This window comes from Trichosurus vulpecula, chromosome 1, assembly GCF_011100635.1.
Source record: "Trichosurus vulpecula isolate mTriVul1 chromosome 1, mTriVul1.pri, whole genome shotgun sequence".
In the NCBI taxonomy this organism is placed as follows: domain Eukaryota; kingdom Metazoa; phylum Chordata; class Mammalia; order Diprotodontia; family Phalangeridae; genus Trichosurus; species Trichosurus vulpecula.
In genome coordinates, this window is record NC_050573.1 from 78,146,284 (window position 1) to 78,159,490 (window position 13,207).

Below are 13,207 nucleotides of genomic sequence, written 5' to 3' on the forward strand. Positions count from 1 at the left end.
ACCAGGGTGACCTTAGGCAAATCCCTTCCCGTCTCTGGGCCTCAGTTTCTCATCTGTAAAATGATTGGACCTGATGACCTCTGAGGCCCCTTTCAACCCTAATGCTGTATGTCTACATGGTTTTCCTATATTGGAATATAAGCCGCACAACCAGAGGGACTGTTTGTATTTTTGGTTTTGTTTTGTCTCGTTCTAGTCCAGTGCCTGGCTTTTAGGAGGTACTTGGTAAAGGCTTATTGAAATGAAATAGGTTGAATAGAGATAAGCTGTTTTAACCAAAATGGGAGCTGGAAAGAGGCATTACAGAGAGCAGGTTCATCTTTTCTAAGAGAATTAGATGATCCAGAAATTATGAGGGGGATTGGTTAAGCTGGTTAAGTGCTGCTGTCTCTGTAAAAGTCCTTGGAAAATCCTGATGGGAGAAGCATAGCCACTTCAGCAGTTATCTGGGCTCCATGGACCACTTTTGCACCCACCAGAACTAACTACAGAGTTAAGAGCAAGAAGGGACCTCCGACTCATTCAACTCTCATTTTATAGTGGAAAGTGAGGCCAAAAGAAGGAAGTAATTTCTCCCAAGTCACACAGCTAGTAAGTAAGGAGCTAGGATTCAAAATCAGGTCCTCAAGCTTCCTCCCCCCACCCCCCAACACTGGTGGGTTAGCTCTGACCTGAACTGGCCAGCCCTGAGGCTTCCTCAACTTCTCTGATTTCTTCAAACTGCGTTGTTCTCTAGCTGGCTTTGCTTTAGAGAGGAGCCCCAGGCACATACAGGCAGCTAAGAGGGCTCCTCACTTTATTGCTTAGCATGAATGTTTAATAAATCATATTTGCCAATGAGGAAACTGATGGAGGGTCCCTGAGAGATGCAGGGTACAGGGGATGCATGGATCTGTTTAAAGACAAAAGAAAAAGCTTTTCATCTTTGCCATTTAAATTCTGCCTCTATTTTTGCCATTGACTATTTTAGATGTTAATTGGAAAAAGCAATTGTTTGCTTCAAAGGGAACTAAAAAAGTTCAGGCAGGAAAAAAAGTTAATTGTAATTTTTGAGTCCTGAACTTTCCAAAAAGGAAAAAAAGGAGAGAAGGAGAAAGGGTAGAGATTTCCTCTGAAGAGGCTTGCTTGGTGTTTTCCTTAAACAAATGTAAGGCCTCACCTTCTGTACAGTCATTCAGCAAACATTGGTGCCCCTCAGGGTTTAGTGCTGGGCTGTGTGGGAGAGACAAAGATGAGAGAGAGTCCTATTTCCTATTATTACAGAACTCAGTGTCTTTAGGAGATGAGATACAAATTAAAAATTATGAGGAAAGGTTCCTTTTTTTTCCCCAGAGGCTATCTGGGTTAAGTGACTTGCCCAGGGTCACACAGCCAGTGTCTGGGGCTGGATTTGAACTAAGATCCTCCTGACTCCAGGGCACTTTCTACTTCACCGTCTAGCTGCCACAAGAGGTTCTGAAGAGACATGTGAACCAAGTTTCTATGGACATTTGAAGGAAGTAGTGAACTTTGCTGTCTAAAGAAAGACTTCATGGAGGGGGTATCATTTGATTGATGTGGACAAGTTCCTTTCTCTCTCTGGGCTTCAGCTTTTCCATGTGTAAACTGAGGAGGATGGACTAAGATGGCCTTTGGGAGCTGTTGCCCCTCTGCCTTTCTATGGTTCTAAGATTCTAATAAGGAGCTACAGCTTAGACCCAGGCTGGGAGTCAGAGGGGGTTCCTTTTCTGTTCTCCCTTAATTGCCTTTACCTCTCCTACCTCCTCCTCCATCTTTCACTTCTCTCTTCATTTCTCCATCCCTTTCTTACCTTTCTCCTTTCTCTCTTTCCCTTGTCTCCCTCTTCTCTTTCCCTTCTCCCCTCTTCTCTTCTTCCTCCCCTCCCTCACCTTTCTCCCTGCCACCCCCCCTCCCTCACCCTTCTCCCTGCCGCCACCCCCCTTCCCTGGGCAGAGGGAAGCTCAGTGTTAATAGCTCTAGCTCCCCTGGCCCTCTCTGGACTCTAAGGGTGGAGAGAGCGTGGGAGAGAGGCAGCGTGGGAGGGAGTTAGAGGGATCTGCACTGATAGTCGTGAGCAGAATAAATCCTTTGAAAAGGACTTGATTTCCCTGTTCCCCACCCACCCACCCCCACCCCGCCCCCATTGGAGCTTCTGTTTGTACTAGGTCTGAGCCCGGTATAGAACAGCCTTTAAGGGAGTCTCATCCAATGTCTATCACTGGAAGCATTGAGTAGCCCCTGGGGTCTTCCCTGACAAGGGAGCCTGATTTCCTCACCAGACTCGTACCTGCTGCAGATTTGCTGGAAGAAAACTTAGTCTGTGAAAATCCAGCCCCCAGAAAGGATGAGTATTCTCCCTGGAGCCTAAGGAGATGAGAACCCTGCAGTATTTTGCCTGTGTCAGGCCAGATCTGTAGTATTAGTCTAAGCCCCTCATTTTAGGAAAGACACTGATGATAATAAGATAAGCTTCAAGAGCAGGGCACCCAGGATGGTAAGGGGCCTTGAGTTGCTGTCATACTTGGACCAGTTGAAGAAACCAGGAGGGTTTAGCTTGGAGACGAAGGTGTGGAGGGGAAATCTGATAGCTCTCTTCAAGTGTTTGAAGGGCTGTCACGTGTAAGAGGAATTATTCTTTTTCTACTCAGCCCCAGAGGGTAGAACTAGGAACAGTAGATAAAAGATGAAAAAGACACAAATTTAGACTTTCTGTTAAGGGTATTAGAGCCATCCAAAAGCAGAATGAGCTTAGTCCAGAGGTAATGAGCTCCCCACCTCTGGAGGTCTCCAAACAAAGGCTGAGTGATCCCTTGTCAGGTGTCTCTTGGAGAGTATGCTTTTTCAGGTATGAAGTGAATTGGATGGCCTTGGAGGGCCATTTTCAAAAGAGGCTGTGACTTGGAGACCCTTTGCATTGGAGGCACATTTGCCATAGAACCTCTAACACAGTATTTATAGCAAGACCCGGAAATTAGGCTGAGTAAAGTGGGGTCCAACAGACCTCACTAGGCCCACATCTGCACTGGCTGAGAATTGAGAGGCTTAGTCTCTTTGCCTGCCCCATCTGCGATTCTGGGTCTGCCCCTCTGTGGGCCTTGTATGTCCCGGCCTGTCTCTTGCTATATGTTGTCTCCTTCTGTCTTTAACTCTGTCTTCCTCTCTTTCTCCCTCTGTGTCTGTGTGTCTGTTTCCATCTCCCTTTGTGTCTTTCCTTCTTGGGTCTCCACGTCTGTGTCTCTGTGTACTTCCATGTCTGTATCTGTGTCTGCCCCTCTCTGTATGTATGTGCGCCCCTTTCTCTGGATCTGGATGTCTGTTTCTTTCTCTGCCTTTTTCTCTTCCTTCCTCGGTCTACCCTTCTCAAACTCTGATCCACTCTGCCTTGTGGTAGTTTTCTCTCTCCTACTAGAGAGGCCCCCTCCAGGCAGGTCCATGTCCGATCCATCTACCTCCCTACCCACCACCTAATATGGAGCCCACACACATCAGGCATCCATAAATATCTGTTGGATTATTAAGTGAACATAAGGCTGGGCATGATAAGGGGTTCAAAGGATGGAGGGTCAGTGTGAGCTGCAATGACTGGTCAGGGAGGCTTCCAGAAGAAAATGGTCATTGGACAAGGCCTTAAAGGACAGGTAGAATTTGGATCTATAGAGATCAGAGAAAATTTAGGCCTCTTAGGCAATCTGGTAATGCCTAGGAACTCTTTCTCAGAATAAAGTTTTTAAATGCATAAAATAAAATGCAGAAGGTTACAAAGGAAACCAAATTTATTGAAATATAGCTATCACATTAAAAAAAGTTCATAGGACTGAGGTGAAGATCCTGTAGTTAGACCAGTGCATCAAACCTGATGAACTGAAATTGAATAGGGTTACTCACCACTGAAATTAATAATAGTACTTAGTGTTTGCAAAAATGCTTCATACATTCTGTTTTTTGATCCTCCCACCAACCTGTGAAGTGCTACAGACATCATTATTATCATTTTACAAATGAGGAAACTGAGGCAGACAGAAAAGTGACTGACCCAGGGTTATATGGCCAGTAAGTTTTAGAAGTAGCCAGAGGCAGGTAAGTGGCAGGATAGGTAATACTAATGGCTAGCATTTACATAGCACCTACTATGTGTCAGGCACCATGCTAAGTACTTTACAGATTTCTCATTTAATCCTCACAACAACCCTGGGAGGAGGGTCTTATTATTATCCCTTTTTTATGAATGAAGAAACTGAGGCAGAGAGAGGTTATGTGACTTGCCCAGGATCTCACAGCTAGGAAGTATCTGAGGCCACATTTGAATTTGGGTGTTCCTGACTTCAGGCCCAGCACTCTAACCCCTGAACCACCTAGCTGCTTCCTGGTGTCAGGAAGACTTGCATTCAAATCCAGCCTCAGACTCCAGTTGTGTGACCCTGAGCAAGTCATTTAACCTCTGTCAGCCTCAGTTTCCTCATCTGTAAAATAGGGATAGTAATAGCCCCTACCTCCCTGGCTTGTTTTGAGGATCAAATGAGATAATATTTGTGAGGTGTTTTACAAACCCTTAAGCAGTCCCAAGTCCAATGCTCTTTTCAGTTCTGTGCTAGGCTACCAAAGTCACCTGGTCAAGTATGGGGTGAAGGAGGCATCGGGAGACAATAATCTTTTCCAAAAAGGCGGGCAGGGGACTTTGGGAGACTAAAAGGTCAATATTAGAGAACAGTGTGACCTGGCAGTCAAATGCTCTGTCTACCCTGAGGAGGGACAGTATCCCTGCTGGCTTCCTGATCACAGCCGCATGAGTGCTGTGTCCCATTCTAGCCGCCACCTTTTAGGGAAGAAGCTGACAGACTGGAGAAGGAGGTGAACAAGATGGTGATGGGCCTGGGTCCCATGACAGATGAGGATTGGTCAAAAGGCCTACAGATGTTTAGCCTGGTGTAGACCGAGGGGGAACATGACCACTAGTCCAAGGATTTGAAACTGGATTAAACTTGGTTTACTTTGCCCCAGAGGGCAGATTATGAGCAAGGGTCACAAGATGCAGAGAAAGCAGATGGAGGTGCAGTGAAATACTGAACGGCTGAAGAGGTAAGGACAGATTTCCTCACAGTGAGAGCATCTAAAAGGAAAATGGATTGCCTCAGGTGGTGATGGATTCCTCTTCCTGGGAGACTGGGGGTGTTCCCATAAACACTCCCGTGCCACCTGTGAGCAGTGCTATAGAGAGGATTCTTGTTTAAGCAGGAGTTGGACCAGATACTTATGGGACTCTGGAGAACATTCCAGACAGGACCATGTAGTAGCCAGAGAGCCAATGGATTGGGGGCCATGAGTGGCAAGTAGACCTGTATTATAGAGGCTTTGAATGCCAAATTAAGTCTCATCCTTTTACTCTCTGGATGAAGGCTCTGGCCAGGGATGCCGCTTCTCTCTGCTTCTCTCTGCGTCTCTTGCCCCTCTCTCTCTCTCTCTCTCTCTCTCTCTCTCTCTCTCTCTCTCTCTCTCTCTCTATCTCTGTCTCTCTCTCTCTCTCTCTCATACACACACACACACACACCACATCTCTTTCTGAACTTGAGGGCCAGATCTGGGGGATGGGTAACCCTACCTTCTCAGCCCCTAGGGTTGATTCTTCCCTGCTTAAAGCAGGAAAGGCCCAGGACTCAGAAAATGCAGAAAAGCCAAGGGTGGAGTGCTTAATAGCAGAAGCTAATCTGATTGCAGGTCTGACTGAACAAAGGGGATCCCTTAAGTTGGATTCATGCAGAAATGGGGACTAAGAATCAGTTGGCAAGACAGGCATCATGGGGGCCAGTCCCTGAATTTCAGAGCTCTGGATGGCCCCGCTAGAAGATTCTGCCTCCCTCTCTTCTCTCTGTGGTAAAGAGGGGGGTGCTTCTTTATCCTTCAAGTGTCCCTCTTCCTCTGCAGACGCTGTTCCAAAGTCCCGAGGATGGCTGGCAACTCTACACCTCGGCCCAGGCTCCGGACGGGAAGTGTGTGTGCACAGCCGTCATCCCCGTGCAGAACAGCTGTTCCCGTGATGGCCGGAGTAGGGAGCTGAGGCAGCTCATGGAGAAGGTGCATGGAAGGGGGGAGAGGGCAGAAGAAAGGAGACTCCAACTTGACTAATCTGTTTTCTTAGAATCTTCTTTGCTTCTCCCCTATACAGACACATGCACACACGCACGCACGCACGCACGCACGCACACCCAGCCCCAAGGACTCCTCAATAAGCCCTCATGGCATCTTTACTCCTCAGGCTGAGGAACCCAGTTTTATTCAGACTGTATTTAGTCTCTTGAATCCTAAGGAAGTCTCATTACCCGCCCCGCCCCCCGACCCTGGCTCCAAGAATCATAGGCTTAACAAACTTAAGGGGCAGAAAGGAAGATCAGCTAATCCAACCTTCTGATATTACAGATAGAGAAACTGAGGCTCAGTCTCCTAAGGCTGAGGATGAAGACTCCCAGAGAGAGTGTTCAGAGCCCTCAAGACAGAATCACACCCACCCAGACTCTGGAGCCTGAGTTCTCTGGCTCTACTCTGTCAATCTGTCATTGTTGGCTCAGTGGAAAAGGCACTGCTCTACAGTCAGAGGTCCTGGTTCAAATCCCACCTTTGATATTTATTTCTTATATGACCTCAGGCAAGTCACTTAAGTCCAAGCCTCAGTTTCTTCATCTGTAAAATGAAGGGGCTGAACTACATGTCCTTTGGCTATCAATCCAATTCTGGGTCGATGATCATGCCGACCATGATCAGGGGAGACCCTGGTGCTGAGAGGCCCTTAGGGAAACCCTAAAAGGACCATCTTCATTCCCGCTCACTGTAGAGGGGTCATGGAGACAGCAGAGCTGGCCAAGAGGGACTCCCCACCTTCCCAAAGGAGCCATTGTGCTACCCAAACCCTCTCCATCCTGCTGAAGCCAGCTGGAGCCCCCTTCTTCTCCAGGAAGCCTCCCCCACTGCTCTAGCCCCCACCCCTTCCCCTCCTCTCAGCTCTTATGACACAGGATTAAACACTCTTTTAGTTGAACCTCATTACTTTTCTAAATAAGGAAATGGAAACTGGAGAGACATGAGAGAACTTGCCCCAAATCATGTGGCTATTCAGAGCCAGAGCCTAGCCTTGAAGTTAGGTCTTCTGCTTCCCATGACTCCAGACTGATCTGCCTCTAGGCGGATCTACTCTTGGCTCCCAAGGGTCTCACTGGGACCACCTCCTATGGTTTTCTTAATGTTCAGTGATCCCAATGCCTCTCACCTAGGACATCTTTGCCCCAGGAAGGGGTCAGTAGCTAAGAAGCCATGCTTGAGGGTTTCCCTAGCTCCGGGGAAAAGAGACAAATGGAGACTCCAACTGCCTTGAGTGTGTTGAGGTCCTGCGGAGAAGAATCAGCAGGTTCAGTGGTCAGATAAATAATACTTGATCTCTGTATGACCCTTTAAAATTGTCAAAGCATTTTACATACAGTTTTCCATTTGAGACTCCCAATACTGCAAGGTACTCTAAATAATAAAAGTATTCCTTGGAGTCTATCAAATGATAGATGGGGAAGCTGAGGTTTAGAGAGGGGGGTGAATTGCCCATGATTACAAAGTTAATAAGGATCAGGGACTAAACTTGAACCCAGGGCTTCCTGACTTCAAACCCAGCCATCCATGACATCCTGCTGCCTCCCTCAGAAGGGAGGAGCTGGGTGTGTCTGAAGCATCCTGGAGCTCCAAAAAGAGGCCAGAGGAAGGCACTGGGAACCTCAGGGGTGTCCTGATTCTAGGGAGGGTGGGGAGTCATCAGGAAGCCCTGGCCGTCTCAGGGATGGACTGGCCCCAGGGAGAGGAGTCAGCAAGGTCATTGTTAAGGGGAGACATTTACTATCTTGGAGGTGTCCTAGCCCTGGGGAGAGGGGTCAGGAGTTAAAGAGAAATGCCATCCATTTGGGACACATCTGGTCTGTCTAGGTGGCTGGAAAAATTGTTTGGTGGCTAAACAGACCAAGCAAGGGGCGATGATTTTACCTTGGAGTGTCTTTCCATCTACTTGCTCCTGCCTCCAGGTCCAAAATGTCTCCCAGTCCATGGAAGTCCTTGAGCTACGGACATTTCGTGACCTACAGTACGTGAGGAATACAGAGTCCCTCATGCGAAGCTTGGACTCAAGGCTCCGGGCAGCTGATGGGGCTCGCAGCTTGTCAGCGAAGAGTTTCCAGGTGGGAGCCCTAGGGTCAAAGGCAGGGACTTGGGGTTGGGGCTGGCAGCATGGCATGGTTCAGTTTGAGGTCAGAGGTTTGTAAGAGGTCATATCTGGGTAAATCAGTCAATCAGTATTAAGTGCCTACTGTGTGTCAACTTGCTGAGTCAGCTGAGTACTGGGGATACAAAAAGAGGCAAAGGGACTGGGTTCGGGGGAGAGGTTGGATTGGCATGGGGTCAGGTGACAGGGCCCACTCAACAGGAGCTGAAGGACAGGATGACTGAGCTACTACCCCTGAGCTCAGTACTGGAGCAGTACAAGGCAGACACAAGGACAATTGTGCGCTTGCGAGAGGAGGTGAGGAACCTATCGGCAAGCCTAGCAGCCATCCAGGAGGAGATGGGTGCCTTTGACTATGAGGAACTGCAGCAACGCGTGCTGGTGCTTGAGGCCCGGCTCCATGCCTGTGCACAGAAGTTGGGTATGTCTGGACCCCAAACCTTGACCCCTGCTTGACCCACTAGCTCCATGCTGCAAAAGCTGGGTATACTATAGTGACCCCCCCTTCCCCACCTCCAGTTCCATACTACAGAAGTTGGTGTGCCCAGACCTGGTCCAATCCCTTACCTGTGACCCCCCCAACTGTAGCTCCATCCTGATCTCCAGAACATCACCCTTCCCTCCCAAATATGCCCCACATAGAATCTCCCAATCCCTCCATTCTTTATGCCTCCTTCTTCTTCCTCCAGGCTGTGGCAAGCTCACTGGCGTCAGTAACCCCATCACCATCCGTGCCATGGGCTCCCGTTTTGGATCTTGGATGACAGACACCATGGCTCCCAGTGCAGACAGTCGTGTAAGTCCTATTTCCTGCCCTAATCTGCCTTGGAAAGCCCCCAGTGTTATATGGATATATGGCCCAGTATTGGGGAACCGCAGATCTGAGGGGCAGATGTGATCCATCAATTCTCTGGTCTAGGGGAGAGGGTGGAATAAATGACCTCCCTCCTCAGGGAGGCCCTGATTTGATTTGAAGGGGAAGATATAATCCTGTCCTTGGAAATTTCTGTTACCTCTCCCCACCTCCACCTATCATCTCCCACCCCTCTTCCCTAGTTCTCTCTTCTAATTGACTCAGGTGCCCCTGAGGCCATCCTCAGAACCTCTTGGTCTCTCTTCAGTCTCCTGCAAGCTGGCTTCCACTGTCTCCACTCTCCTGCATAGCATTTCTCTCCAACAGTATCAATCACCTCTTAATCACCAAATCTCATGGGCTTTTCTTAGCGTCCTTCTTCTTGACCTCCTTGTAGTGTTTGACACTGCTGGCCGCCCTCTTCTGCCTGATAATCTCTCCTCTGGTTTCCCTGATTCTGCTTTCTGTGTCTCTTCCTTTTCTCTGCTTCCCTCTCTGTCTCTTCATCCTCCTTACATCTCTTAAATATAGGTGTCCCCCAAAGCTGTGCTTGGCCTTTTTCTCTCCTCCCTCTCCATCCTTTCCCTTAGTGATCTCACCCACTCCAGTTCTGCCACTTACTGACTGTGATCTTCAGCAAGTCAGTCATTCAACCTAGCCAGTCCTCAGTTTTCTTAACTGAAAAACAAGGAGATTGAATTTTATTTCTTAACCTGGGGCCCACAAAGTTCTTTTTTTTAATGAGTATTTCCATGTGGTTGGTTTTATATATAATCTTGTGTATTTTATTTTATGTATTTAAAAACACTATTCTTGGAAGGGGTTCATGGGCTCCACCAGACTGATTACCAAAGGGCTCCATCACACACACAGACACACACAGACACACACACACACACACACACACACACTCTCACAAATGTTAAGAACTCCTGGATTCAATGGACTTTGAGGTCTGTGCCAGCTCTAAATTGATATCACTGTGGTATCCATGGCCATGGCTTCAATGATCACCTCCATTTTGATCACTTCCAAAGCTATATCTCTAGGCCGCTAACCTCTCCTGAGGCCTAGTCCAGTTTTTCCAGCTTTCTGCTGGATATCTCCATCTTGATGTTCCTCTGACCTTTCAAATTCAGTATGTCTAAAACCAAACTCATCCTGCTCCTTTCTCCTTAACTTCTCATTCTCTGTTAAAGACATGACCATGCTTAGTCACCTGGGCTTGAAACCATGGAGTCACTTAATGAGTCTTCCATCTTCCTCACCTTTCAGGGCTCCCACTTCGCCTCCCCCCGTTCAATCTGTCACCAAATTCTACTGATTGTTCGGGGGAAGTAGTCCCACGGCGCTCTAGGGTCAAAAGATGTGTGTTCAAATTCTACCTCTGATGTGTAGTACTTGTGAGGCTTTGGGCAAGTCACTTAACCTCCCTAGGCCTAAATTTCTTCATCTATAAAACTGGACCATGTGACTTCTGATGCCCTTTCTAGCTCTAATGCTTTTACCCACTGCTGCGGTCTCATTTATCTGCCTCTTGCCACTCCTGCTGCCACAGCTCTAGTTTAAGGCTGTATCCCTTCTTGCTGACACTATTGTAGTCATCTCTTCATTGTCCTTCCTGTGTCCAGTCCCTTTTCCCTTTTCACCCACCATATGCTTCCTGAGTAATCTTCCTAACACACAGTTATGAATGTCATTTCTCTACTCAAAAATCTTCAGTACCTCCAAGTTACTTACCAAATAAAGTAGAACTCCTGATCCTAGCATTCAAAGTCCTCCAGAGTCTGACTCCAGGCTATCCTTCCATCTTCATTTCACACTGCTCCCCCATACTCTGTGATGCATCAAAACTGGACTACCCTCTGTCCCCCATTCTTGTCCTGCCTTCTCCCCTCTCTCTGCATTTGCTAACAGCATCCTGTTAGGGCCTGGAATGGACGCTTCCACCCACACCTACATTCATACCATTTACCTCTGTTGAAAGAAGTCCAGGCATATATGCCATGGCCTCCAAGAAGTCTTCCTGGTTGTTCCCTCCTTCCAGCTGCAAGTGATCTCACTGTCCTCATCATCTTCCCCTACTTTTAACTTATCTATCTCTGTTGATGGCACCATCATCCTAAGTCACATTGGCCTGCAAACCTCTGAGTCATCTTTGATTCTTTCCTTTTCTTCATCTCTCACATTCTACTTAATACCAAGTGCTCACTCAGATTCCCATCTCCTCTCTCTTGGCCTGGATCTCTCCTTTTCCCCAGGTTTTCACAGTTGTATCAAAGTTATTTATGTACTTGTCTGCCCCCTCCACCATTAGAATTTAAGCTCCTTAAGAGGACACTCTGGGTCAAATCTATCCTAACATCCCCAGGGCTGAACATAGAACCTTATCCACACTAAAACCTTAGAATTGTTTGTTGAATTGAACCCTTTACATAGTTCTAAAATTTCCAAGGACTGGGACAGAGATAAAAGATAGCATTTCCCCACTGACCAGAAGGGCCACACTTGCCTTCACCTGTAGAAACAAACAAATGGGAAGACAGCCAAAGGAGTCAGATGGTTGTAATAAGGAAAAACTTCCTTAGAAATATGAGGTATGCCCTACAATGGGGATGGGCCCGGGCAAAGCCATGGCTAGTTACAACAGGGGTAATGAGAATGTTAAGAGGAAGAGAAATTGAAATTCTTGGAAGATTTACCCAGTGACCATATAGTGACCCTTTTAGTAACTAATTCCTGGCTTCTCTAAGGCCTGATAGATTCCAGGTAACCACTGGACCTCTGGGTGAGTAGTGCTTGATGGTTACCAGTGGTCATTCTAGTAGTGACCGGTGGTCCCACCCAAATGACTATTCTGGTTCATCAGTAGTCATCCCCAACGATTAGTGCCCTGGTGACAGGGCTTGCTGGTTTACCTGAGGTCTTCCCTATGATTTGGGGGAAAGAGGGAGCAGTGGACACCTCAGCTGACTAGTGGCTGCCCCTCCAGGTATGGTACATGGATGGCTACTACAAGGGACGGCGGGTGCTTGAATTCCGCACTTTAGGTGATTTTGTGAAGGGACAGAACTTCATCCAGCATCTGCTGCCACAACCGTGGGCAGGCACAGGCCACGTGGTCTACAATGGCTCTCTCTTCTATAACAAATACCAGAGCAATGTGGTGGTGAAATATCATTTCCGGTCACGCTCAGTGCTGGTCCAGCGCAGCCTGCCTGGGGCTGGCTACAACAACACCTTCCCCTATTCCTGGGGTGGCTTCTCTGACATGGACCTCATGGTGGATGAGAGTGGCCTGTGGGCTGTCTACACCACCAACCAGAATGCAGGCAACATCGTGGTGAGCCGGCTGGACCCCCACACCCTCGAGGTCATGCGGTCGTGGGACACAGGTTACCCCAAGCGCAGCGCAGGTGAGGCCTTCATGATCTGTGGCGTTCTCTATGTGACCAACTCACATCTAGCCGGGGCCAAGGTCTACTTTGCTTACTTCACCAACACATCAAGCTATGAGTACACGGACGTACCCTTCCACAACCAGTACTCCCACATCTCCATGCTGGACTATAACCCTCGTGAACGTGCCCTCTACACCTGGAACAATGGCCACCAAGTGCTCTATAATGTCACTCTCTTCCATGTTATCAGCACAGCTGGAGGCCCCTAGGACCCAGCCTGGGGGGGGGTGCTTGTAGGGGGAGGGGAGCCTCTCTCTGTCGCTGTCTTCCTATTTTGATCTGTCTCTATCTTTTTTCTCTCGATCTGTTTATCTCTGTGTCTCTATTTCAATCTCTCTTTTGGTCTGCCTGTTTCTATTTCAATCTCTTTCTATATGTCTGTGTCTGTCCTTGTCTCTCTATAGCTCTGTCTCTGTTTCTTTCTTGGTAATTCTGGGTGCCTCTCTGCTCTCTCTATATCTATGCAAGGATCTATGGATTTAGATATAGATTAGGGCCTCTGTCTCTCTCTGTCTCTGTCTCCATCTCCCCACCATCCCCTGTTTCCTCCTGCCTAGGGGATCTGCCTAGGGATTGACTGCATGAATCTCCTTCTTTTTTTATTTATTGCTTTTCTTTCTGGCTCAATAAACAGGAACTTTGACATTT

General features: G+C 47.8%; 1 protein-coding gene across 1 annotated transcript; it reads left to right on the forward strand.

Moving 5' to 3' along the window:
* Positions 1 to 5,924: 5,924 nt before the first annotated feature.
* OLFM2 (olfactomedin 2) lies at positions 5,925 to 13,207 on the forward strand. The gene is made up of 5 exons (XM_036769603.1): positions 5,925 to 6,069; positions 8,049 to 8,201; positions 8,447 to 8,666; positions 8,935 to 9,041; positions 12,091 to 13,207. Exons 1-5 carry the CDS (start codon positions 6,061 to 6,063, stop codon positions 12,766 to 12,768), a joined length of 1,167 nt encoding a protein of 388 aa, XP_036625498.1. The 5' UTR covers positions 5,925 to 6,060; the 3' UTR covers positions 12,769 to 13,207.

Excerpts from the sequence above, each read along its gene's own strand:
- OLFM2 (XM_036769603.1), top strand. Across the intron at positions 8,202-8,446 it reads TGTCAGCGAAGAGTTTCCAG|GAGCTGAAGGACAGGATGAC; the intron begins GTGGGAGCCCTA and ends CCCACTCAACAG. Across the intron at positions 9,042-12,090 it reads CTCCCAGTGCAGACAGTCGT|GTATGGTACATGGATGGCTA; the intron begins GTAAGTCCTATT and ends CTGCCCCTCCAG.